Below are 26,852 nucleotides of genomic sequence, written 5' to 3'. Positions count from 1 at the left end.
GTCAGCCAAACGTGAATGGCAAGTATAACATGGAGGGGGCTGGGTGCAAGTCCTGGGTGCCTTTAGCAGAATAAATACCCCAGAGGCCTGGCCACCTACACCAAAGGAAGTCCGGTTTATGTATTCCAGACCCTAGAGGTGTGTTTCTGAAAGCACTTCCAACAAGAACAAAAGGCGTGATGGGATCTCATTAGCCTTTATCAGAACCTCTTGAAATGAGTGTAGTTTTGAAGATTGTCAACCTTAATATTCATTACACTTATTTCTTCCAACTTTACAGGACTTGCAAAACTTCTTCATATTTTGTTCTTTTGAAAAGATATAAAAATTCAGCTAACAGCAAGTCTTTATATTAGTTTGCAGATTGGCTAGCATGCTGGCTAACCAAGTTTAGAACACCAGTCAATAAATTAGCACACACTAGCATAATAATTGTATCACACATAAAATAACAGAATAGGCATGCAACCGTACAAATTTTGCATAGGATATTTAATTGCATTAATTAGTTGCAGCATCCAGTCCAGCAAAAGCCTTCACCTGTCACAATGTCACTACATAAGAGACTTTATTTAGCTTTTGATGCTGACAGGTGGAACACTAGCCTTTAATCCATGCTACTTATAACATCCTTTATCTAGAATTTACCACAAGACAACTTTCTCCTGTATGTCACGATTATTTATTACATCCTATTACAGCGTTCCGTTCTTAAATACTAATATTTACTTGACAGCTTACAAAGTTGGTTCCACTATCCCTTGACCCACTGTGTGTGTCTGCAGTCAAATACTTACACTTCCCAGTACAAATTTTATCATACTACAAACAGATCTAAGTATTGAGGGGTTTTCACAGTGCATTATATTAGATATCATTTTTTTGGGATTCAACTGTGCTAAGTAAGTCATTCATCTATGACCATTTCCATGAGAGGTAGTCATAAATGACTAAACTCTCATGATTTTTGAATAGTCCACTTAGCACTCATTGCATCAGGTGATGCTCACTACCTCTCATGGAAATGGTCATAGATGAATGACCTACTTAACACAGTTGAATCTCAAAAAATGATATCTAATATAATGCAATGCAGAAACCCCTGAATACAAACATATCTGTTGCAATAACATCTGCTCTCATTCACTACACCTCCACAATACCTTGCCTGCTCTCATTCACTACACCTCCACAATACCTTGCCTGCTCTCATTCACTACACCTCCACAATACCTTGCCTATCAGTATGAACTTCTCCATATGTTCCTCTCATTCTACTTATGCTTGACATCAGTCAGACACTTCTTACCAGTCATCCAATTATTCATTACACCCCTTTACGCCCTCTCATTCTTAGTTATTAATTATTTACTTGACAACTTACAAAGTCAGTTCCACTGTCCTTTGACTCACGAGTCACACTGTGTGGCCGCAGTCAAATCCTCAAAATGCTCAGTACAAGTTTTACCATACCACACACATATCTGAAACATTAACATCTGCTCTCATTAATGGGATGGGGAAAGTTGGTGTAATCTGGTTACAGAAAATGTAAAATGTAATTTTTGCACCATAAGCTTCATTTTCAATCTAGTTACAGACAATGTAAAATGCAAGTTTTGCACCATAGGTTTCATTTGTATCTGCAGGTCAGCAATCCTCCAGGAAGGACCCTGGTACTGGATACACACAATTCCATGCCTAAAAACCTGACACCCGAAGTTCAATCCTGTAACTGATGAATGCAAAGGAATTCCAGTTCAGGTGAGGTTTCTGTATCTCCCAGTTTCTCTCGGGCAAAGAAGCCCCTTCAAAGTATAGTTAATCACCTGAAGAAATTCATCTCGAGACTTGTAGCTTTATTTCAGATTATAGTGTGGTTTCTTGAGGCAGTTTCTGCGTGGAAATGAATATCCGAAAGGAGCTTTCATAAGTGCTAACCATAAAATCAGATGGAATCATCTGGAGTCCTCAACTATAAAAACATGAACTTTTGCAGACTGTGCCATAAACGGTCGTGTAACCTTCTGTTGCAGACTTTGCCACAAGCATGGCCATGATTTATGCATTCCAAACAGTGTCAAGGACAGGAAGGACATCAAAAGGAGAGAAGGAGAAGAATGAAAATATGCTAGTTAAAGGAAGTCAGAAGAATTGAATTAACCATTATCATATATTAACAAGGAATCGACTATTGAAGAAGACAGTGAAGAAAATCAAGGACAAGACCAGAACGAAGGAAAGGAAGAGCAACCATTTCTGAAGGCCAAGCGAAAGGCATCAAATTCAACAATAGAAGAAAAGAAAGGCCCAAGCACATAATTCAACATAATCTAGAACTCTTCTGAAGATGAGCAAGGAAACCTACACTCCAATAAAACCAAAGACAGCATCTCTTCAGCAGCAAAACTTCTTTAAAAGGCCAAAAACAAAAGATTAAAATTAAAAACCAAAAAAAAAATGTAAAAGAGCGTAGGCTTAGAGTCAAAAATCAAAGGAGTTTTGGAAGCATGAATTGTGAAGCTCACTCAGAAGAAGCAAGCTAAATTACCCTCATGGGTACATAGCTGAGGCATTGTCCATTCATTTGTAAATACTAAATTTAATAAAATTTCCTTTTGGTTATGTTAAAAAAAACAAGGAATTTAGAATAATCACCCGCTAAGTCTCACAATACTAGCATTGGATCTTTTATTCCTGAAGGACACTGAAGTTATTTCAAGGAATCACGTATAATGAGTTTCAAGAACTTGGCAATACTTCAAAATCCTTGAGGGACATGCAAAATTTTCAGGCCTCTAAACAGACATAGTAATTTTTGTACTTGCTATAAAATGTGAATTATTATGCAATAATTACTATATAATAAAATTTCTGCTAACCCCCACACCCCCTCTCACGCTGCCACTCACAAAAGCTCACTTCTGAGTGGAGCACACTTACAGAACAATTCCTCTTGCTCCCAGAGAGATTCTTGTTGCTACTAGACCAAATGATAAGAAATTAGAAATTGCCCATGGCAAGAGGCTTAAGAAAGCTTAGTAGATACTATAGTTATCTGTCTTTTTCAGTTTAGAATTGATATTTGATAACTTAGAATTACGTCTTAACTATGGCCCATTTCATAAACATTACAGCACAGTTAAAGTCTGAAGTGTCGATTGCATATTACAACTCTTTGTTCATGATGCCCTGTTTCATTTCACGGTTGATGTTATTTGTTAAAGTTTTTTAATGACAAATGTTCTCTATTTAAAGAGCATCATTTGCTGATGATCAATTGTTGAGAGATGTTCTTGTGATCTATTTTCTTTTCACATTAATAAATTGCTTCAAGTGGTCATGTAGGCCAGGGCCATGGACTGTTTTTCCCTCTTTGAGGATTTTAACCACTTAAAAACTGGTGTACTGATCTTTGATCTGTGTGTGTGAGGGGTTTGCCTTAAGATGTTTGACCTCTGTGCATATACCCTGTTTTTTGAGGAATGTCTCAACATTGTTTGTATGAGGTCATTTTGGGGACTTTTTATTTTAGCAGGTTCTATTTATAGATGTGGCTATATTAAACAACAGTCACTTTGTAAGTTTGTCCATTAAGATTCTAGAAGGAGATAGCGTTGCATATCAACATAATGCAATTGGATGAAGAATGGATTAGTATGGTTGCTTTCTGCTTGGGATTAAAGTGTATTTACAGCATTAGGAGTACACTCATGTCTCGTCATTATCCATTTTTTATTCACCTTTTTTTCAGCAGGAAGATGGTACCTTGCTTGAGGTTATTATGGGCAGTCTTTGGATGACAAATCCATGCACAGACTCATTTTGAGTCTTATCCATTCATATAAGTATACAAAGGTAGGGCACTCCATATGAGGCCAAACTAGAAATTCTGCATGTGACAGTTTGTGCATGCTTGGGTGAGGATTAGACTACCCAACTTCCAAATAAGACACCTCCTTTGGTTATTTCAGGATGATTTATGTGCATGTTTATCTCTTATGTAAGCCTTGTATGGTATGAGATTTTAAGCAGGGTTTTATATAGGAAGCATGTCACAAATAAGCCATACCTCAAGTACAAGAAGAGAAGGCAAAGGAATTGTTCATTGCTGTCATAAGTCTTCCATCCTTCTACTTTTCTTCTCCCATTCTTATTCTTCTACTTTAATATTGAGTTCTTTGAATTACATTCAAGCTCTCGTATTGGTTGTCTCTTGCATATTACTTCTATGGACTGTATATTCAAGTGGTGTGACAAGATAAGAATTCTTAATATTGATCTCCAGGCCACCTTAGATTCTTGAAAAATTGTGATGTCAATCAATAGTTCTTTAAACTTATGCACTTATTGCACACATGATTAATCAAGAAAGTACATCCTTTTTTGGCAACTACTTTGAGCATCTTGGTTATCATAAATATATCTTTTGGTAGCTCGCTTTGCTTAAAGATCCCATTTTGAATGTTTTTACTAGTATGATTTGTTTGTTGCCTTGCTAGTATTCTTCTCTCTTCCATATCCCATGCCCATCTGATTACAGCACCAATTAATAATATGTTTAAAAAAAATAATGTGTTTGCTATTTTGAATTAATTATTTGTGGTTCTACAGCATAGACGTTGCCAATCTGCAAGTTTTTTGCAGATGAAAGAGGAAATCGTCACAGATTTGTGAAGTTCAATTTCTGATTTCGAGTATCTTCTTTCAAATCTGAAATTTAGGCTTGTTTGTGCAGGGATATAAGTTTTAATGCAGATTGCAGCAAGTTTCTAATGTACATTTGAAGTGTCTTATTGATGATTTTAATGGATTTTTGCTTTAAATAGGGCTGCCCCCTTGGAGTTATCACGCACTAGTTCCAAAGAGAGAAGAGTGGTGTTGGTGGCAGCGACAGCATTGCTTGCTGTCCACTTGGGGCCCTTCAAAAGAAGGGACCACTTTGGGTGCTGACAAATTCCACATATATTTCACTGTTATCGCAACCTGTGATCATAGTCTACTTCCAGGATGTATAACATTACACATTCTGCTGCTTAAATCAATAAACTGTATAAGATTAGTGGAACTAGTCTGAAGAAAGAAACCTTCCACTCACTTTAATCAATAAAATCAATATGAAAATGAATGAAACAGGTTGCCTTTTATGCCAAAAGTAAATACATGATATAAATGCTTCAATATTTTTCAAGCGTTTCCTAGATTCTATTCAGAGCTAGCAAACACAAGCACAATGATGTTGCTACGTTCATTGCTTGGATACAACCTAACAGGCCAAAATATTCAGCACAATGATAACACCCTCAACAATCAGAAGCAAACCAAAATCATCATGTAATTAACATTCAAAAGATAAGAAGGTTATGGTAAAACTAACAACAACGACAGGTTATTTACATAAATACCGGTAACAAACATTTTACAAAGTTCCAAACACAGGCAATAAACCAATCAACAAGAACGTTACTCCATTATTAAGTTTTATAGTGCAATGTGTGATGGCCAACCCACATGAAACTGAGTTCAAAATTTCATTCTACATATACAGCCAAATTACTTAATCCTTTATTGCTTGCTGAAAATGTTTTGTTGCAAGGAACTTTCACATGTTAGCTCAATCTTAACATTACTTTATATTCTTTTGGGTCATGGAACAGTATTATTTCCCATCAAGCCTAAAACAACATGATATCATTGTCAAATTGCATTCTACATTTTTCAAACAACAACAAAAAATATGATTGCCACTATGGCAATAAAAATGCTTAAAACATAAAATGAAGTTTGTAAAGTAAACACAAGATTTGAGATCTTAAGTCATTGCTAGAATTAAGATGACATATAATTCACAATATTAAAACAATCAAAATGCATCCACCTCAAATACAAATAAAACATCACCTTTGCAAAAGAATACCACCAGTAAACAGTTCAGGCAGGATTGCTTAAATGTTTAAAAATGTATTAATTTGTTTATTAAAGGATTAAAAGCAAATCACAGTTACCAATATGATTATAACAATTAGAGGAAAAATTATTAAATCCCAGCAATGAATAACTATTATCTCTTACCACATTTAGGCTTTTCAGTTCTATTAAATACTATGGAAACATATTAATTAATTTAACAGTTTCCACTGTGTGATGGTATATGAACGACAAGGTAATTCCATCATAGAATATAAGACATGGGATCTTCCAAACAAATTTAAAAAGGTCGGTAATACCATTTATGAACCAATTGATAACTAGTGTTTTTTACAATTACCTTAACCAGTGGTCTGTCAATGGTCGCGATTACAAAACATTCAAGTCAGTATCATCCCCTTTGTTAAGATCACTTTCTTTCTCAGATAGTACTCCCTTTGTGAGGATACAGTCTCCATCTTCATTCTAAACCATTACTAATTTTCTGTAAGTAAGATAGGTATCAGATTCAGTTGCAAATCAAAAACTTTCTGGGTAGATCTCACAATTTTAGGAGTATGGGAATAAAATATATATAGAGCTGATGGATGAAAGATAGATTTTGGAATGATAGGGCTTGGAATAAGTGAGAAGGAATCCTTCCAAGGGCTTCATCGCGATGATGGGAAGATGGTTATAAACATACATTTCCCTTTTCTTGACATAACATCTGTAAAGGATGTGACAGGAAACTTCTCCCTCATTCCCCTATGTCAACATAGTTGCAAGCAGCGAGATATTCAACAGACAGTTACACTTCATGTTCCGCCTTTGCTGCTTAACAATAGAATAACTCCTAGTGAGACCATTTCATTGATTTATCTTAAGACCATGGGGATATTTGAATAATAAATCAGGGAATTTGCAGATATTGTTTAACAAGTTTCGGAATCCAATTTAATACAAAATTTAAATAGCAAACTCAAACTAGTTTTGTAATTGGAAGCCAGACTTTTCGGAAGATGTAGCAGAAATTCATTACAATTGCTGATAGTAACTTAATAGCAATATTTGCATTTAAGCAAATAACGAGAATATATTGTGCGGACTAAAAAGCAGGAAGGAAATCTGGTTACACATATATTATCATGGAAATCTCAAGTTGTTTAAGTGTTCATGTATGAGTTTACCATGCCCTGTTCTTAATAAATTGAATCGGATATTCACACTTTCTGTGTCATGAGGCATAAAAAGAACCCATAAACTCGACCTGAGTAAATGCGAGATATATGAAACTGCATTTACCACAAGGTTCTCTTGCGCAAGACTAATGGAAGAAACAAAAATATGGAGCAGCTTTCATAGACAACTGCAGAGTCCAAACCTAAACAATTATGCAAACAATATAATCTATAATTACTATTATCACTTACTTTATCAAGCTTCTCGAAGGTGTCTGCACGGCGTGGAATCCACCCTTTGATAGCTTCTCCAGCAACAGCTGAAAGCCAGGCGGGCCATCCCGCAGCAACTTGCTCTCCATGTACGTGCTTGGGAGGATTGCTCAGCCTGGGATTGGGCTTCTCCCTCCGCCTCTCCCGTGCCGGCTCTGCCACATCTGCGGCAAGATCAGCATTGCGTTTACTCCTCACCTTGGCTACCTCTTTCCCCTCTCCAACTCCATTGGAGACTTGAACATTCTCGAGCTTCTGGACAGAAGCATTTGACCTTCTTCCAGATGTAATCTGAACAGGCCTTTCCTTAGGGCTTGCAGGATCTTCCACGGGGGCTGGAGCCGGCTGCTTGGCAAATATACACCCCATCCCTCATTCACCGCAGCTCACAAGACCTGTTCACAGCTATCCATAGCTCAATTCGAACAACATAGTGTAGAATACGGAATGCAATCCACTATTTCAAACCCTAATCGACAAAACCTCGAAGTCTAGAGCCCGATTCCCTGTAATTACACTAAGGCAGCTCACATGAATTTTTCACTGGTATCCCCGACTCAATTTGCAGAAATTCATAAAGAAACGGAATCTGATCCACTGCTTCAAACCCTAATACACTAAGCCTCAAATTCTAGAGCTCGACGCACTGTTCTTTACACAACGACAGCTCATGAGACCTGTTCACCGCTATCTACAGCTCAATACGCAGAACATCATAAATAATAGACAATCCGATCCACTGCGGTGAACCCTAATCCACAATACCTCAAACTCTAGAGCCCGAGTCAATGCTCGTTTTCAAACTAGAACCACGCGAAACTTATCCACAGCTATCCACAGCTCAATTTGCAGAAATTCATATAAAAAACACAATTCGATCCACTGCTGTAAATGTCGAGCGACAAAACCTCAAAATTTAAAGCCCGGTTTGATGTTCTTTGCATTTAAACGCGACCTATCATTCTACACTTCTGTATTGGGAAAATCATTGCCACTTCTTCCGCACTGAACACGAGTTACAAATATTGTAAGGCCTGGCAGTTTCCCTATAAAACTCGATTTCTTGGCACTGTAAGCACACAATTTTGGTCCCGACAACTTTCATTCTATTACAGAGACGGCGGATAATCAGACGACCAAAAAAAAAACACAATTTACCCGGATTCGTAATGCGGAATTCGAACCTGCGACCTCGACTCAACTCGGGACGGCTGAGCTTGCGATTTTCTCGGGCCAGTGAGCAATTGTTTTTGATACCGTAGTCGGCCGCTCTGAAGTCGTTGAAAAATGGAGTTAGTGGGCATAGGGAGGAGGAATAATAATAATTATTATTACAGGGCAAATTAAATAATGTTCATCTGAATAGAGTGGATCCCAATTCGAGAAAAAGGGGTGTCCCATGCTGTTACCACGTGGACAATTTCCGTTGGTACAAAATTTGTTTGTATCAAAAAGTCTCGAGCTAAAAGGAAGGGAAAATGGACTTTTTAAGCCAAAAACAAAAAAGTTGAGCACTGTGCTTTCCTGGTCAAACCTATGAACTGGCCTCTCGATCTGGTCATCGTCATGTTAATATGAGAATGGAGACATTCACGGTGGCGGATGAGAAATTTAATGACATATTTATGTTGTCTTTTTCTTAATAAAGATGGTGTTCGTTGGTCACTGTTTTTCATAGTAGGTGAAAATTATGAGGGCGTTTATGAAGTTAGTGGTTTATGAATTTTTATAAATTTTTAAAATGTTAAAATGGAGGATTTAATAAAGATTTTTCGAACAATTTAATTTAATGTAAATTATGTATATTAATTATATAAATTTGGCGAATTATATTTATTTTATTTTATTATATATTGATATTTAAATTATAATTAGGTTTAGTATAGATGGGTGAAAGATGTATGGTTGTCTTTTTTAATTGAATTTGATTTTTTTTAAATAGAAGATATTTAATTTTTGACGAATATATTATTTTGGTGGCTTTTAAGAAGATTTAAATTGAGTATCATCGAAGTGAAAGAAATTACTTAAATGTTTTCCTAAAATATATAAATTTGGGAAAACAATAGCTTTCAAGTAAAAAAAATAATGTGACTAATTAATATTATGAACAATCATTTTTTATTTTCATTCTTTTAATATTCTATGGCATAAAATAAAATAAAATACATATCAAATAATGATATGTATTATGATTTAACATGGTGAAATAAAGAAAGGGCATGTAGTTCTTCACAACTTTATTTCTTAGAGGAAAAGGTATTTAATTTTACAATACAATTAAAAAAAATTATAATCATGGAAATTTAATTATATAAATGTTAAAATGGTTGAGTTTAAAATTCTTATGAAATTTATAATTAGGAATTTTTTAAGAAATATAATTATTAACATTTTTTTTTTTAAATGTTTATTATAAATTTGATTTTATTTTATTAATAATGATGCTAATGGTGATTATGGTTCATTAAGATTAATATGATTTATCAGATCTTGAAAATGTGAGAAATTAATTGAGATTCTTTAATATTTTATTTCTATCATAAAAAAGAAGGGAGAGAAGCATTCCTACATCATTATAGTTTTTTTACTTAACAAGTCAAGAAGGTTGGTAATGTGGCAAAGGTTTTGGAAATGAGAACGGATATGGGTAATAGTTGGTTAATCCAAGAGAAAGTGTTTTTCATCTTCAACCCTCTTAGTATCGCAAAGGTGACATACTCTTTCATCCCAAGGTGTTCTGGGAATCGACCAACGCCCAGTTTCACTTCGAAGCTCATGAGAATTAGTCCTTATCTTCACAATGCTCATTTTCTTCTCAGCATTGATCAAGACGGAAAGATAATTTTGGTTAGCAAGATTGAGGTTGATAACCTCCTTATAACACCTTAGCTTCATCTTTCCCTCCAACTCCTTATCATCCCACAACTTATCATTAAATTTGGAAGTAATAGTATCTTTAATATTATCCTTATTTTCCAAGATGATCTCCAACTTTATCCCTGAATGGTCAAGTCAAGACTAGGCATTCTTATGCCAACCTCGCTTGAGCTGAAGGTGGGGGTTTTGGCTAGAGTTAGAAGTAATTTGGGGAACCTCTTGGCTTCCATGTTGTAAAGCTTCTTCTTATACATCTGGTACCTAAACATAGCAATGCTTTCAATGGGGGGAAAGGTTAGCTTCAATCAAGAAGAAAGGGTAGGGAGTATTTCCTTTAATCTTGAGGTTGTAGGTTATAAATTGTTTTTGGATTAGCTCGATCTTCCTCTACGATTCTTTAGATACACTGCAACCCTAAACCTCATATCCATATAAAATAACAGGGGTGGCGAGAGTGTCAAAGAGGAACTTTTTTTACTCCATAACCAAATATTTTTCAACTTACAATTGTTTTCAAGCTCATAATAAGCTTTCCAACTTCCTATTATCCTCTTTCTCAATGTTATAATTCCAGTTGAGCTTATGATGAATGTTAATACATATGAAGAAACTTTCTCCAATGAATTGTTATCATAAATGAAATTATCATAGTTGACTGTTTTGAATTTAATTATCATGACTTTAGTCTTGTCAATATTAACGTCATGCCCATCTTGGAGTAGTGATCATGGAGGATTCTAAGTTGTTTTTCAAGATTATCATGACTTATGGCTAGAAGAACAATATTGTTAACATAAAGGAGAAGAGTAATAAACATACCAGCAAGCTTGGGGCCATCACATCCTACAACTTCCAAACACTCTTATTCCTTATCAATGTAAATGCCAAAAAGGGTAGGGGATAGGGAACACCCTTACTTAACTCTAATATTGCATTTAATTTCTTCAGACCAACCCTTGGTGGTCTTAAGCTTGGCAATAACATTCTTGCATAGCCTAGTCATTGCAACCCTCAATTCAAGAGGAACCATTATCTCTTCAAGTCTCTGTCATAGCTTATCCCAAGGAACTATGTCGAAAGCTTTTCTAAAGTCAACAAAGCAACAAAATATATTAGTTTTAATATTGCAGCATTCCTCGGCAATGATCCAAAGAGTAACGAGATGGTCAATAGTTGAATGATATCTCCTAAAACTAACCTTCCCTTTATCTTCTTTTCCATAATCAATCCATACAGTTTGGCTAAAATGTGGATAATCTAATGGCCCTATAGTTAGAGGGAATTTTTGTATCCCCACTTTTAAAGATAGGAACAATAAGACTCGTAATATTTTTTTAAAAAATAATTTAAAATAACATAAATTTCATGTCAATTTGTTTTTTCCTAACTTTTTTTTTACTTTAAATTTACTAAAACTTATCATTATTAATTAGTAGTCGGGAGAGTTATTAGTCCCTGCCTCACGAGGGACTATAGCAATCGCCTCACGTCAAAGTGCGTTGATTTCCCAATATTTTGCCGAGTTTTTTGCAATTTTAACCAAATTTTCAAGAAAATGTTTAATATTCCTATTTTCCTGTAAATTCAATAATATTTTTCTACTTTTTTGGAAATTTTATTTTTAATTTTCAATTGGCTAAGTGAGCTCTAATGGGATCTAATTCTCCTAGTGGAGGGTGTTTTATTTTTGGTTTTTGTAAGTGCCTATAAATAATTTTAAAATCAAAAAAAGGCTAGTTTTGTGAGCGGTCATTTTGTCGATAAGTGCGCTGACACTGGCATTGTTATACTATTGCTCTATTCAAGGATGCCACAACTAACGTGGTTGCAGGTCCTTTACGTAGACAATGGTGGGGTGGGGAGGAGGCCTAAACGCGAATGAATCTCTAATTAATATTACTAGTGGAGCCTTCCCTGTGCGAAGTCTTCTCCCACATCTCCAACGAAGGAAACGATGATTCTCAGTTAGTAGATGTCCCAAATTTTATGCAAACCATAGATCAACAATTTATCCTTATTACCTCGTAGTTGATTCAAACTACGAATAGGTGGCATAAGATTTCCTTCTCCCGAAATTATAGTGCAGCCCTCAACAAGGGTCAATTCTAAATTGACTCGCATGCAAAGGGAAGGTGATTGCCAGCAGATAAATATCAAACTCAATTTTTCATTCATCAATTAGTTCTTGCGATCTTATCCTTTGTTGCAATAGGTTTCACACTTCACACTTTAATTCTTCAGTTCCACATAGCTTCATGAAGTTCTTGTGCTTTGTTTCCTTGCTTTGAAACGATTTAACATCCACACATTTAAAAAAATCTATGTTATCAATCGTGGCATTAATGTAGCTCCAACTTCCATGTTCTAACACATTTCAAATCTTATTTTTGTGCCTAATATTATTGCATAGCATTCAAATTGAAAACAACCAACAAGACACCAGTTCCGACACCCAACGATCACAATGATCTTTGATCATTACGTTTCTATGTTTAATGGAAAGTTTAAAGATCTCAGGTCACCTCCCACTAGCTGGAATTGGGGTGGAAATGAAAGCAAAAGAATTATTACGATACAATGCAACCCGATTCAATAGGTGAGCCACCCAATAAAATCAACAATTGCACAGAACATCGCTCCATGGAAGTCCTATGACCTATTCGTTCATGGACTTCACCCACCTTCACCACAATCTAGTTCACCTATTCCCTGGTGAATTGGGCCACCTACCTATAGGAAGGCAGCAACACGAGCTCGATGATTCATTAAGTTTGTGTAGCTTGAAGTTCCCTATTCCAAAACCACACCGATCCATAGCAAAATATTAGACTATGTTGACTCTATACTTTATATCTAAGGCGACAATCGAATATCTATAGGTAGGCCAGAACCATCAGGAGCGATTCGAATCCATGGTATAAGATCGGATTACTGTATAATCATCATTGGAATAGAAGCAAGACCAAGAACTACAGGGCGTACGGTTATCTCTACTCGTGTTTGCTTGCTTCACTGACATGTTCATGGCCAACTCACTTTAAGTATGGAGCGAGATAAGTTGGATGAGGGGCCTTTTCACTGAGCCTATTGACTTACACTGCATTGTAACATTATTTGGTTTTGAGAAGATAGTATATTAGCCAAAAAAAAAATGTTAAGTTAGGATATGGATGCAAAAGAAAGAAAAGTTAAAATGTTCGGCTAATTTAACGTTTTATAGGCATCCATATCAATAAAATGTTAGGTGTTAGCTGCCCTAAACAAAGAAGGTGAAAGAGAAATAAAATGTTAGGGAAGCAAAAAGAAAAGAATGGCTTCATTTCATATTTTTATAAATGCAGAAGCTGCTAGTCAAAATGTGCCACAAGTCAAATATCAAATGTTATTTTCATGAGCAAAAGAAAAGGCAAAGGAGTAAAGGTTTTGCTCTAAGGTTTTATATATCAATTAATTTCGTATTAATCCCTATTCCTAAGTTTTAAATCCCAAAATCACACCTCCGCTCATACTACCCTCCACCCACTTATTCCTAAGTTTTAACACCCCTCTCATACATCACAAATATTCCCAACTATGGTAAAATAATTCTCGCTAGCCCCGATGAGTGTCCCGTCACGCCATGTTAACTCTCTGCCACCTCTCACTTCATCTATGCCCATCTCCCAAGATCTAACTGCCCCCATAGCATTTCGTGCCCCCCCCCCCCCCCACCATTTGAACCTTACCATCGGGGGGGAGGGGGGCTCTGAAATGGGCGGTATTCCAAACTGTGCCCACCCCTACGTGTCAACATTATGGCTTTTCGGACCCCCCTCGAGCCAAATTGCTAACCACTCCCCCCCCCCCGAAAAGTTGTTTCCCTCACTCCCGATGACACTCTCCTAACAATTGTGCTCCCGCCATTCATCCTCTACCACGTCATTCACCCATTAACTCCACCAATTACATCTGCTCCCTCCACAATTAAGTCGTTAAGAAGTAAATGGTTTAGTCATTAATCCAATGGACTCGCACCACCTTCAACGAAAAAACCATACTATTATAAACCTTCCTTTCACTTGTTAACAAGTTACTGAATTCATTCACTGTCACTATATTGCTTTGTTACAGGTTCGTTGGGCTAAACTCTGACGTTTTCACCAGCCAGCGACATTGTATGCTTACTTGTTTTCAACCTATTGCATATGTTCTTGCCCCCAAAACTTGACTCCTCTCTGTGTATTGAAACCTCAAGTCCAATTTTCATTCCTGTCCTTAGCTTTATCCAAAGATGTCTCCAAAGGATAAGGGACTAAAGGAACCTGTCAATCCTCTGATCTATCCTCCCATTGATTTTCACCACATCCCTTTGGTTGATAGAGACCTTAAAATCCATGAAACTCTTTGCGAATTTGACCTCTTTGAGATGTATCGTTGGCTCGAGGACAAATACATTGACAAATCCGATGACATTTAGCTGTGGGAGTCCAATTTACCCCACTATATTTTTCCTTGTACCCACAACACCCCATAATTTGTTAGGAAGTGACATGCATCTTATTTGCCAAGCCAAAAGGCCATCATTACCCCTACTCGAGAAATTATGTTTGCTATCACTCCTCAAGCCATAGACCAGATGATGCAAGCCCCCACAGTAGATAATTCTACCCCCTTTTCCTATGAAGCACTTGTTGAGTTATACCAGAAACTGGACTTTGCCAAAAGGGCCAAAACCTTGGAACTTTTCTTGACAGAAGATGCCCCATTGCCAAAGAAAAATCCTCCCTATCCCTCCTCTATTTTCCATGACAGAGCCAAACAAATCATCACAGTTGTCTCCTAGCTCCTTGGCTACTATTCATATCAATGAGTAGATGAGGCCATCATAGGATTTCTGTCCATTTTCTCTGCTACTTCTAAGCCCTCCATCATGTTTAACTTCAACCAATTTCTTGCAGATTCAATTCATCAGCAACTTATCAAATTCCCAACTGAGGAGGTATTCAAGTATTCCTCTATGTTAGTTTATATGTTCTTATACTTTCAGGGAGACAACATCAACCTTGCTTTACAAAAGCTAGATGAAAAAGGAAACCAACAGTCAGTCATCTTTTGGACTACTCTGGTAATGAAGGAACAGAAGGAATATACATATAAACAATTCATAGAGATGTTTGTGCATCCAGCAATCAGTCTCCTCAGCAACAGGATAGAACTGAGGATCAATGAGGAAATTAGAAAGGTGTTGCTTCCTAAATTCCTCCCAATGAGGTTTTTTCTCTATAGTACATAAGGAAGATGCTAAATATGGATGAAATCCACTTTGTAGCTGCCAAAAAGAAGTTCCAGTTCAAAATCAAAACACAGATTGGGCCTTTCATTTGCAACACAAGAGTAGCAGGGGAAGAAGCAAACAAGCTACTAAAGGAAATGCAAATCATTTCCAAATTGAGAGTAGAAACCAAATCTACTCCTTATTTTCACACAGCTACACCAGAGACAGAGAAGTATAAAAACCAGCTATAATGGGTTGAGAATACCCTACAAGAGGTAGAAGAGTAGCTGGTATCATCCTCTACAGTACAAACTCCTACCATGTAGGAGAAAACATCTAAGAGAACCAGAGAAGAAGAGTCCCCTTCAAGGGCTGAAATTTTCAGTGAAGGATTCAAGATTATGTATAGGAAGAAGGCCAAGCTTAGTTCCAAACCAAGCCTTAGCAAAGGACTCAAAGTAAGAGAACATTATCACCACTAATGAGCCACTTGTTTCCTCATGAGTGGGTGATAAGACCACACTCTCCCACTACCTCCACTACTTCACAAGGCAACATCAGACTACATGAAGAAGTTTCAAGACATTTCCAAGGATACAGCTAAGTCTTCCAACATCAAAGGTTGTATGACAGGGAGAGCTTTTTACGGAGCTATCAATAATATAAGTTTTATCCAACACGAGATAAAACACTTTTTTGCAGTAAAACCTACTTTTGCTCGGTATACTAAGGTAGACGAGATCTACCACAAGGTGACAAAGATTACTATTCCAGAAGAAGAGCGGTGGGATAAGTTGTGCGAATTCCAAGAATAAAAATATAGGTCAGCTTCACCAGCGTAGCACCCGAATAGTGGCCACTCAACAACTGTTCTCCTTAAAAGCAGGGCCAGACATTTAGATCACTTCAACATATGCATTCCTTTTGATCGAATTATTTCTTTTCTGTTAGTTCTATGTTAATAATAGAATGTCGTGTCACTCAGGCATTAATTGTAATATTTTTGTAAATTTTGTTTAAATACTTCATTATGTTGAAGTATTCAGGGTTGGACCCCTGAACAAGTTCTAAAGCAGATTTGTACTAAGCTGGAGCATTTTTGAGATAATAAAAGATTCTGGATTTGCCTCATATGGTCTGTCTCTCAGTGAGTTGTACTTCATCTTGTTTATTTATTATGTATTCTTCATATAAATCATGTCTTTTGCAGTTATCAAATTTAAAATTTAATTGAATTTCAATTTCATTTTGGATCCTTTGTGAAGTTGTAATTTAAATAAGAGATAAATTTACAAAACTATCTATTACTGTAAATTCCTCTTTGAGAGTTAATTGCACTAGATCTCTGTGATAGTCTGTTTATATTTTGTTCATTAAGAAAACATTGTTTTCTTAATTTATGCTTATAAATGGTTAAATACTTAGTTTGAATAATAAATCAATTATACTTCTGATCCAGGTGGATATTGGTGGCCACCTGCCAAGTCCACCTGGACCCCCACCATTGTCTTTCTCAGCATTTTCAGTTTCCTTAATTGTAGCACAACTTACTATTTTTAACAGTTTTTCGGGTCCTGAACTTCCGGAGCCGTTTTGAGGCCCTAAACGACGGTTTTTGGGAAATCTGGGGGCATCATGGGTCCATGGACCTATGCTGCCCTTCCCAAAGTGGTAGTGCTCGGATAGATCTTTCTAACGAGCTATTGTGCGCGTCAAACGGAGATCGTATGCCAAAGTTACGACCCCGGGAAGTTGATGTACCAATTTACCCAAACGGGGCCCACAGTTTGGCGTTTCATCTCCTAGGGTTAGGTTTTGGAATGTTAACGGTTGTCCATTGTTTCTCAACAATAAATAGGCCTTCGAGCCTCATTGTAACACAGTTCAGAGGCATGTAGCCATCACATCTCTTCTCAGAGATAAGCTACCATCGCCCTAGCTAGTTTATTGCCATTTCTGTTTGTAAGCATATTTAAGTATTTTCCATTAATGAAATGAAGTATTATTTCCGCTGCATCTTTGTGTATATGGTTATCTCTGTAATTTGTTGCGTTCCTGTTTAAATCCGGATCAGTGGTATCAGAGCGGTCTGCTTTTTCTCTGTTTTTCTTTGCATGTCCCCAACAAGGTCGGGATATAAGGAGTTAGGGCTTGAACTGGTTGAACCTTTGCAAGACCAGCCTCGCAAATCCCGACGGCCTCCCATGGCGGACGAGAAGAAAGACGAGGGGGCAGGAGATCCCATCAAAATCTTGCTCGAAGAAGCGCTCGAGCGACAACGGAACGCGATGATGGACAGCTTTGCGCAGATCCTTCAGCGGCTACCCAGAAGCGGCGCATCGGCTTCCAGTAGCTCCTCTGGAAACGCCACACCCTTTAAGGTACAAGTTAATTTTGAAATCCCCATATTCGAGGGTCAGATAGACGTCGATGCCGTAGATAAATGGTTAAATCTGCTAGAGGGTTATTTTTCTGTTCATGAATTTTCGAGTCGGGAAAAGATTGTTTTTGCTCTTCTCAAAGCAGCCCCCCACGTCAAGGACTGGTGGGAAACCTACTGCGAGCAGAAGGATGAAAGTACTGGCTCACTATTTTCAGCCGCACCCACCTGGGATTCGTTCCGGGATGCCATCAAGGAGCAGTACTACCCTGTCGGAAGCTATGAGGATGAATACATAAAGTGGACCACGCTGCGGCAGGGAAGGGACCAAGACGTGCCGGAGTTCACCAATCTTTTCCATACCCTTCGCACAAAGTTGGGTATCAAGGATTCGGAGCAACATTTGATACTCAAATACCGTGGCTGCCTGCACAAGTACATCCAGGAAGAAATACAGTTCTTAAACATCCCCTCGCTCGGCGCAGCATACCGGTATGCCGTCAAGGTCGAGCAGAAGTTTAAACAAAAGAAGCGAGACTTTGGATCTGCGAATCCAAAGCAGGGGAAAGGTGCCCCTAAACCACAGAACAAAGGACAAAGCCAAGGCGGGACAGCCCAAGACAACCAGTCGAAGCTGCAAGCAAAGAGCAACGCCGCGAAGCCGAGAAAGGACACTGGAAAATGGTGCGAGTTCCATAAGAGCTCCACTCACAACACAAGTGAGTGTCGGGCCAAGCAGTCACTGGTGGCTGAGCTAAAGGTTTCAGAATCAGATGCATGTTCCGACTCTGAGTCAGAACCCGATAAGGGGTATGAAAAAGGGAAGCAGATCATTGATGCGGATCCCAGCGCCACTGTTGCTACCGCAAAGATCCAGAAAAATGAACCCGAAGATCCAGAGGAGGAGGAGCGTCTCTTCCACTCCCAGATGTGGGTAAAGGGCTCCCCGATACAGTTCATTGTTGATAGCGGGAGTCAAAAGAACCTCATTTCGGCAGAGGTCGTGAAGCGGTTGGGCTTACCGACCACAGCACATCCACAACCATACACCATTGGGTGGCTTCACCAAGGGCGAGATCTTCGCGTGAGCCAGCAGTGTCGCCTTCCATACAACATCAAGCCCTTCACGGATGAGGTATTGTGTGACATTGCTCCCCTTGAAGTTTGTGATGTATTACTAGGACAACCATACTTGTGGAAGCGACATGCTGTGTATGAATCAAGGCCCCGTGCTGTTATTATTACATTGGGAAATAAGTTGTTCAGGATACCAGAGGTAGCACCACCTGCCGCCATCTCTTTGATTACTGCAAAACAATGCAGTAAGATCATTTCCAAAACCAGGAAATTTGTTTTCCTGATGATACGCCCTCAAGGGAAGAAGAAGACAGTGGCCGCGGCCTCCAAACGGGGTCCCTCTGCACGGCAGCTACAGATGGACAAGATTGTGGAGGAGTACGAAGACATCTTCACCTCCCCGGCAGGGGTTCCTCTGCACTGTCAAGTCAAGCACTCCATCGATCTGACCCCAGGTGCGCCGCTACCCAATGGACCAATTTATCGGCGCTCCGTTCTGGAGAACAATGAAATCAAGAGACAGATTCAGGAGCTCCTGCAGAAAGGTCACATCCGTCCGAGTTCTTCGCCCTGTGGGAGCCCGATAGTGTTGGTACAGAAGAAGGATGGGACGTGGAGACTCTGTATTGACTATCGGGCGCTGAACAAGATCACTGTCCGTAATAGGTACCCGATCCCGCGGATTGATGACCTCCTAGACCAACTAAAGGGGGCGAAATATTTCAGCAAGATCGATCTGAAGTCAGGATATCACCAGGTACCAATTGAACCCTCAGATGTGTGGAAGACTGCCTTCAAATCCAAGGAGGGCCTCTTCGAATGGTTGGTCATGCCTTTCGGATTGACGAATGCTCCTGCAACCTTTATGAGGCTAATGGATGACATCTTGCGGCCATTCACCAACTCCTTTGTAGTAGTATACTTGGATGACATTCTGATCTTCAGCCAGAGTTGGGAAGAGCACCTCCACCACATCCGACAGGTTCTCCAAACACTGCGGCAACACAAGCTATGTGCCAATTTGGAGAAATGCACTTTTGGCATGACCGAGGTTCAGTATCTGGGATACATCATTGATGAACAGGGGGTGCATGTCGATCCAGCCAAGGTCCAAGTCATTCGGGATTGGCCCTCTCCAACCACTCTAACAGAGCTCCGCAGCTTTCTAGGTCTTGCCAACTTCTACCGCAGGTTTGTGTTGGGATTTTCTCATATTTCTTGGCCCTTGAGTCAAGTCACCAAGGGCGGGGCGAAAGCAAAATTCTTTTGGTCTGAATCTCAACAAAAGGCATTCAGGGAGTTGAAGGATCGCCTCTGCACGGCACCAGTGCTCGCGTTACCAGATTTACAACAACCATTTGAGGTCGAGACAGATGCCTCTGACTATGCTATTGGGGCAGTCCTTACTCAACATGGACATCCAGTGGCATATCACAGTGAAACACTTTCAGACACAGTCCGGAAGTACCCCACTTATGATAAAGAGATGTATTCCATTGTACAGGCCTGCCGACAATGGAAGCATTACATTTTGGGGAAGGAAACGGTCATCCACACAGACCACCGACCTCTGCAGTTCATACAGACCCAAGGGAAATTGCAGAATGATCGCCATCAGAAGTGGTCTACATACCTGCAACAGTTTCACTTGAATATCAAGTATAAAAAGGGCAGCACCAATAATGTTGCAGATTGCCTCAGTCGACCACCGATCATGGCGCTAACCACCGTGCTCAACTCTTGCGGGCACGAGACTTCTGATTGGCCACTTCTCTACAAAAGCGACCCAGAATTCGGCCACACATACCAGACACTCTTGGAGGGTCGGCAGGTTGCAGATTTTCACCTCCAGGATGCCCTATTATGCCACCTCGGTCACCTTGTGTTCCTTCAAGCGAGCGTGCCAAGATGATTTGGGAAGCACACTACAGTCGGGCTGCTGGGCATTTCGGGGTCGAGAAAACAGTGGCAGTACTGCAAAACTATTTCTATTGGCCGAATCTTCGACAGGATGTTGGGAAGTACATCCGATCATGTACTGCCTGTGCCATTGCCAAACCGACCATTAAGAAGCAAGGCCTCTATACCCCGTTGCCTACCCCTAGTCGACCTTGGGAATCCATCTCCATGGATTACATGTCAGGCCTTCCTTCCACTAAGCATGGAAATGACTGTGTTTTTGTGGTCGTCGACAGGTTCTCAAAGATGGCCATTATGATGGCCTGCAAGAAGAATATCACAGCAGAAGCCACTGCTAAACTCTTCTTTGAACGAGTGTGGGTGCACTTTGGGATCCCACAGTCTATCATCTCAGATCGGGACAGTCGGTTTCTCAGCACCTTTTGGTCCAGTCTCTGGTCAATGCTGGACACCAAACTCACGAAGTCCACAGCCTTCCATCCTCAAACTGATGGCCAGACAGAGGTTGTCAATAGGATGATTGTGCACATTCTGCGCATGTATAACTCAAAGCATCCACGCACATGGGACGAGAGCCTCCCCTACGTTCAGCACAGCTACAACCGAGCTCTTCACAGCTCCACTGGCCATAGCCCTTTTCAGGTGGGTTTGGGATTCCAGCCACTATGCCCCATTGATGTGGCCATGCCACTTGCATCTACTCACATGAATTCAGCTCATGTCCAGTCCGAAACAGATAAGGCCACCAGCTTCATTGAGCGAATCCAACATATTCGCCAGCAGGTCCATGACATTCTTGAGAAATCAAATGCCAAGTACAAGCAGCGACATGATCAACATCGGGTGCCACACAAGTTTCAGGTGGGCGACAAAGTCTGGTTGCATTTGCAAAAGGAACGCCTTACTGGAGCCTATCGGAAATTGAGACCACTCCGATATGGTCCTTACACCATTACTAAGGCTATGGGAGACAATGCATTTGAGCTCAGCATTCCCCCATTCCTTGGCCTGCACCCAGTATTTAATGTGGACCGCCTTCGGCCATACTTTCCACCATTGCTAGACACATCCGACATTGCAGAACAGCTCAAACCCACAGAATTAAATCCAGATTGCATGGAACAAGCTGCAACTGATCGGATCATGGACACACAGATCAAGAACACTCGCCAACAGAATATCCAACTGTATCGAGTTGTCAAAGCAGGCCAACTCCTTCAGCAGGGCAAGTGGCTCACCAGGGAACAAGTTCAGCAGAAGTTTCCTCATCTCATGGAGGAGCTCAACGCAATGGGGACCATTGCTTCCTAAGGGGGGAGGAATGATCCAGGTGGATATTGGTGGCCACCTGCCAAGTCCACCTGGACCCCCACCATTGTCTTTCTCAGCATTTTCAGTTTCCTTAATTGTAGCACAACTTACTATTTTTAGCAGTTTTTCGGGTCCTGAACTTCCGGAGCCATTTTGAGGCCCTAAACGACGTTTTTTGGGAAATCTGGGGGCAACATGGGTCCATGGACCATGTTGCCCTTGGGTCCATGGACCATGTTGCCCTTCCCAAAGTGGTAGTGCTCGGATAGATCTTTCTAACGAGCTATTGTACGCGTCAAACAGAGATCGTATGCCAAAGTTACAACCCCGGGAAGTTGATGTACCAATTTACCCAAACGGGGCCCACAGTTTGGCGTTTCATCTCCTAGGGTTAGGTTTTGGAATGTTAAGGGTTGTCCATTGTTTCTCAACAATAAATAGGCCTTCGAGCCTCATTGTAACACAGTTCAGAGGCATGTAGCCATCACATCTCTTCTCAGAGATAAGCTACCATCGCCCTAGCTAGTTTATTGCCATTTCTGTTTGTAAGCATATTTCAGTATTTTCCATTAATGAAATGAAGTATTATTTCCGCTGCATCTTTGTGTATATGGTTATCTCTGTAATTTGTTGCGTTCCTGTTTAAACTCGGATCAACTTCTCCATATTCTACTTGTCCATCCCACTAAAATCAAATAACCATATGCATGTAAAGAACAACCTTTTATTTTATTAAGAATCTATCTAAGTTTAAAGCACCTGTTTATAAACAGTTCACTGGTCATCCAATCATTCAAAACAACAAAACATTATAGATGCTTTGGCATAACTAATTGACCTTAGGTTATCTCAAAGGACAACATCAGATTGGCGTTGTTGACGGGGAGCGAAGAATTGAAAGCTAAATTTTCCATGGGGCAACGATTTTCCCTTTCCTTTAAGGTGAATAAAGGATAAGGATATAGGTCAAAATCTTTCACCTGGCGATTCCACTGGTCTAAGCTGGCTCCTTTTAAGCATACTAGATCACATTCCGATTATGAGATTGGTAACCCTCTATTAGATCCAGAAAGAATTATTAGGGGAACCTCTTTAAGGAGAATACATAGAACCCCTTCTTATTCTTCAGCTTTACACCCTGAAGACATCTCATCTGTAGATCCCTTTTCATCTGTACCATCCCATCCTGATTGGACTGAACTACCTCCTAGGGTTTCTGAACTCCATTCTAGAGGAGTAGATCTTCCATCAACCTTTTTAATACAGTCACTTGAGTCATATCAAGTCCCATCCATTCCTATTAAATCACCTTCATCTGAGGAAGAATTGGGTTTACATTTACCTAAATTCAAGCCTCAAGATTTCATTACTCCAAATCCTTATTCCATTCCATCAACCTCTACCAATCTTGAAGAGACATTTTCTGTCTATTCGAATCCTTTGTTTGATAACAGGGAGGACTTTCCGCCAGGAGTTTAGAAGTTGGTTATTAAAACCCCTTTGAAATCCTCAAAGAGGTCTCCTCCCTCTTCCTCTCCTCCACATACTAATATCCCTACGAATTCATCTTCATCATCCTCCTCTTCCTCATCATCATCCACTGAGTCACCCCATACTCCTCCTACTATTATGGCTTTTGAACCATTGTGCAAGCAAGGTATGCTGCTCTAGTTCTCCCTGCAAACTTGGGAAACTTTCCTGATGGATATCTAAAACATCTACCAAGATTTAATGGAGAAACAAACCCTTCGGCAGAGGATCATGTATTAGCCTTCCTAGATTTTGCTGACAATATGAACATAGAGAAGGAAGATGTTTATACGAGATTATTTGTACAATCTTTAGAAGGAAATGTTAGGATATGGTTTAGGAAACTTAGGGTTGACTCTATTAGAACGCGGAATGAGCTCATAACTATCTTTAAAAACCAATGGGGGGAAAGAAAGATCTTGTTTACTTTTTCACTAAATTTGAAGAACTGAAGAGAAACTCTGGTGAACCAGTTGTTGAATTCATCAAAATATTTAACAAACTCTATCATAAAATGCCTACTGGTTGTAAACCACCAGTAGCAGCTGCAAACATCAGATTTTCCAAAGAATTTGAAGATGACTTTGCAGTCATGCTAAGGGAAATGGTTTCTAATACATTAGAAGACATGCAGACAAATGTTATAGAGGTATAAGCCAATAGGTCAGCTTCTGGCAAACTTAAAGCTAAAGCAGAGAAAGAGGAAATAAAACTAAAAGCTAGAGTCGATGACTCTTCTTCTTCCAAGTCTAAACTTGAAGATCAAAAAATTGATAAGATTACATCTTTACTTAGAAACTTTTCTAATAGGATTTCTAAAATTGAAACACAAGCTAGAACTGCTTAGCAAACTGTTGTCAAACCTCAAGCTCAAACTCAATTCCGAAGAACCCCTCAAATGCATATTCTTTAGAGACTAGGTTCTGATCAAAATGTTCAACCACCTTTGTTGATTGATGATCAACAACCACAAGATACAGGCCCTTTAATCACTGAAGATATCAATAATATTGATTCTTCAACAATACAAATGGCAATAGTTCCTTCATCTTCACCTCAGTATTTTGAATAAGAACAAGGAGATGCCCAACTTTCAAAATACCTAGCATTCTCTGAATTTCTGATTGCATAATTGAATAAGAGGTATGATCTAAGACTAAGATCAGGTCCTGGTAGACCTTCAAAATCTACCACTATAATTGAACCTGCAATGAAATCCATTCAAACACAAACTCCAACACCAAAGACTACAGAGTCATCCACTGAAACCTTTTCATCTGAAAAGACCATCTTGACAACTTTTAATATTGAAAAGGAATTGGAAAGGGTCAAGATTCCTATACCTTTAGCTGAACTTTCCAAAAAACCTGGTTATAAAAATCAAGTGTCTAAATGGATACAATCCTCTAGTGTAGATGCTGAGGGAGATGTTATTAGTTTTCAAGATGAAAAGCCCTCAATAGTGTTTGGCCCTAGTTCGGATATGATTGATGAAATTGTTCCACCATTTTATGTAACTTTAAAATCTCGTGACTTTCTTTTGTATAACTGCATGGTGGATTCTGGAGCTTCTCATAACCTTATGCCAAAGGTAATTATGGACCAGCTTCAATTACAAGTTACCCGTTCTTATCACGATCTTTACACCTTTGATTCAAAGAAAGTACCATGCCTAGGATTGATCAAAGACTTAGTTGTGACCCTAGCTCAAATACTTGTCAAGAGTATAGTTTTAGACATAGTTGTCACTGATATTCCTGCCAAGTTTGGCATGCTTCTATCTAGATCATGTTGTGCTAAACTTGGAGGATCACTTTAGATGGACATGTCTTTTGCTACTATTCCAGACTATGGAGATGAAGATTTAAGGTTATACAGGGAAGCCATATTCCTTCATACTGTTTGTAGGTTTGATTAAGCAAAAAACCACCCTATCTATGCAGTAGATCAAGATTTTGGTTGCTTTCAGTTGTCTTCACAAAAAGCATCAAACACTCAACTTTCCATTGAAAATATAGTTTCTAAACCTCAAGTTGTAGAATTAGATATATGGAAACTTTATTTTGATGGCTCTTGCTCAAAAGAAGGAGCAGGAGTAGGAATTGTTTTAATTTCACCAAATAAAGAAAACATAACTCAGTCATGTAAAAATCAAATATTTGAATCTTCTTAAATATTACAAAGATTTTTTTGCGTGGTCTTATAATGAGTTAAAAACTTATGATACATCTTTGATTGAGCATAAGATTCCTTTGAAACCAAAAGCAAAACCCTTTCAGCAAAAACTAAGAAGAATCAATCCCATGCTACTTCCAACCATTGAGAAAGGACTTAAAAAGTTGCTTGATGCTCATATCATAGTACCTTTAAGGTATTTTAATTGGGTAGCCAACCTAGTTATTGTCAGAAAGAAAAATGGTGAGATTAAGCTATGTGTAGACTTCTGAAATCTGAACAAATCATCTTTAAAGGATAACTATCCATTTCCCAAAATGGATCATCTACTTCAGAAAGTTTCAAGTGCAAATATGATTTCTATGCTAGATGGATTTTCTGGTTACAACCAGATCATGGTAAGTCAAGCTGACCAAGAAAAAACTGCTTTCACCACACCTTGGGGTACATTTATGTATGCTAGAATGCCATTTGGGTTAACCAATGCTGGAGCCACTTTCCAGAGAGCCATGGATCTAGCATTTGTAGGTAAAACATCTAAATTTACTGTCATTTATTTAGATGATTTAACTGTTTTCTCTGATTCTGATGAAAATCATTTAAAACACTTGAGCAAGGTTTTTGACAGGTGCAGGAAATTTGGCATATCCATCAATCCGAAGAAATCTTTATTTGTTGTAAAGGAAGGGAAATTACTAGGGCATATAATCTCCAAGGAGGGAGTTATAATTGACCCAAAGAGAGTTTCAACTATTCAAACCCTATCTCTACCAAGGAATAAGAAAGAGATACAAACCTTCCTTGGAAAGATTAATTTTCTCAGAAGGTTCATCCCTAATTATGCAGAGATAGTTAAGGATATAACTGATATGCTAAAGAAAAACAATGAAGTGAAATGGACAGTTTCTACTAGATATGCTTTTGATCAGATCAAAAAGGCTATATCTGAGGCCCCTACATTAGC

The 26,852-nt window shown here is 38.9% G+C and overlaps 1 protein-coding gene across 2 annotated transcripts in view; it reads right to left on the bottom strand.

Annotated features, from left to right (window-relative positions):
- The window catches only part of LOC149200940 (putative serine/threonine-protein kinase At1g54610), a 98,574-nt gene extending 89,894 nt beyond the window's left edge, over positions 1–8,680 (bottom strand). For both annotated transcript variants that reach the window (XM_089402828.1, XM_089402827.1), the window contains exon 1: positions 7,341–8,680. In XM_089402828.1, the coding sequence (XP_089258954.1) occupies positions 7,341–7,730 (390 nt within the window). In that variant the 5' untranslated portion in view covers positions 7,731–8,680. The remainder of the gene's footprint in view (positions 1–7,340) is intronic.
- Positions 8,681–26,852: the final 18,172 nt, after the last annotated feature.

This window comes from Pinus tabuliformis, chromosome 2_1 (genome assembly GCF_031772625.1).
Source record: "Pinus tabuliformis cultivar Carrire ecotype Pingquan chromosome 2_1, CPIR1, whole genome shotgun sequence".
Classification (NCBI taxonomy): Eukaryota; Viridiplantae; Streptophyta; class Pinopsida; order Pinales; family Pinaceae; genus Pinus; species Pinus tabuliformis.
This window is presented reverse-complemented; position numbering and strand designations above follow the sequence as displayed.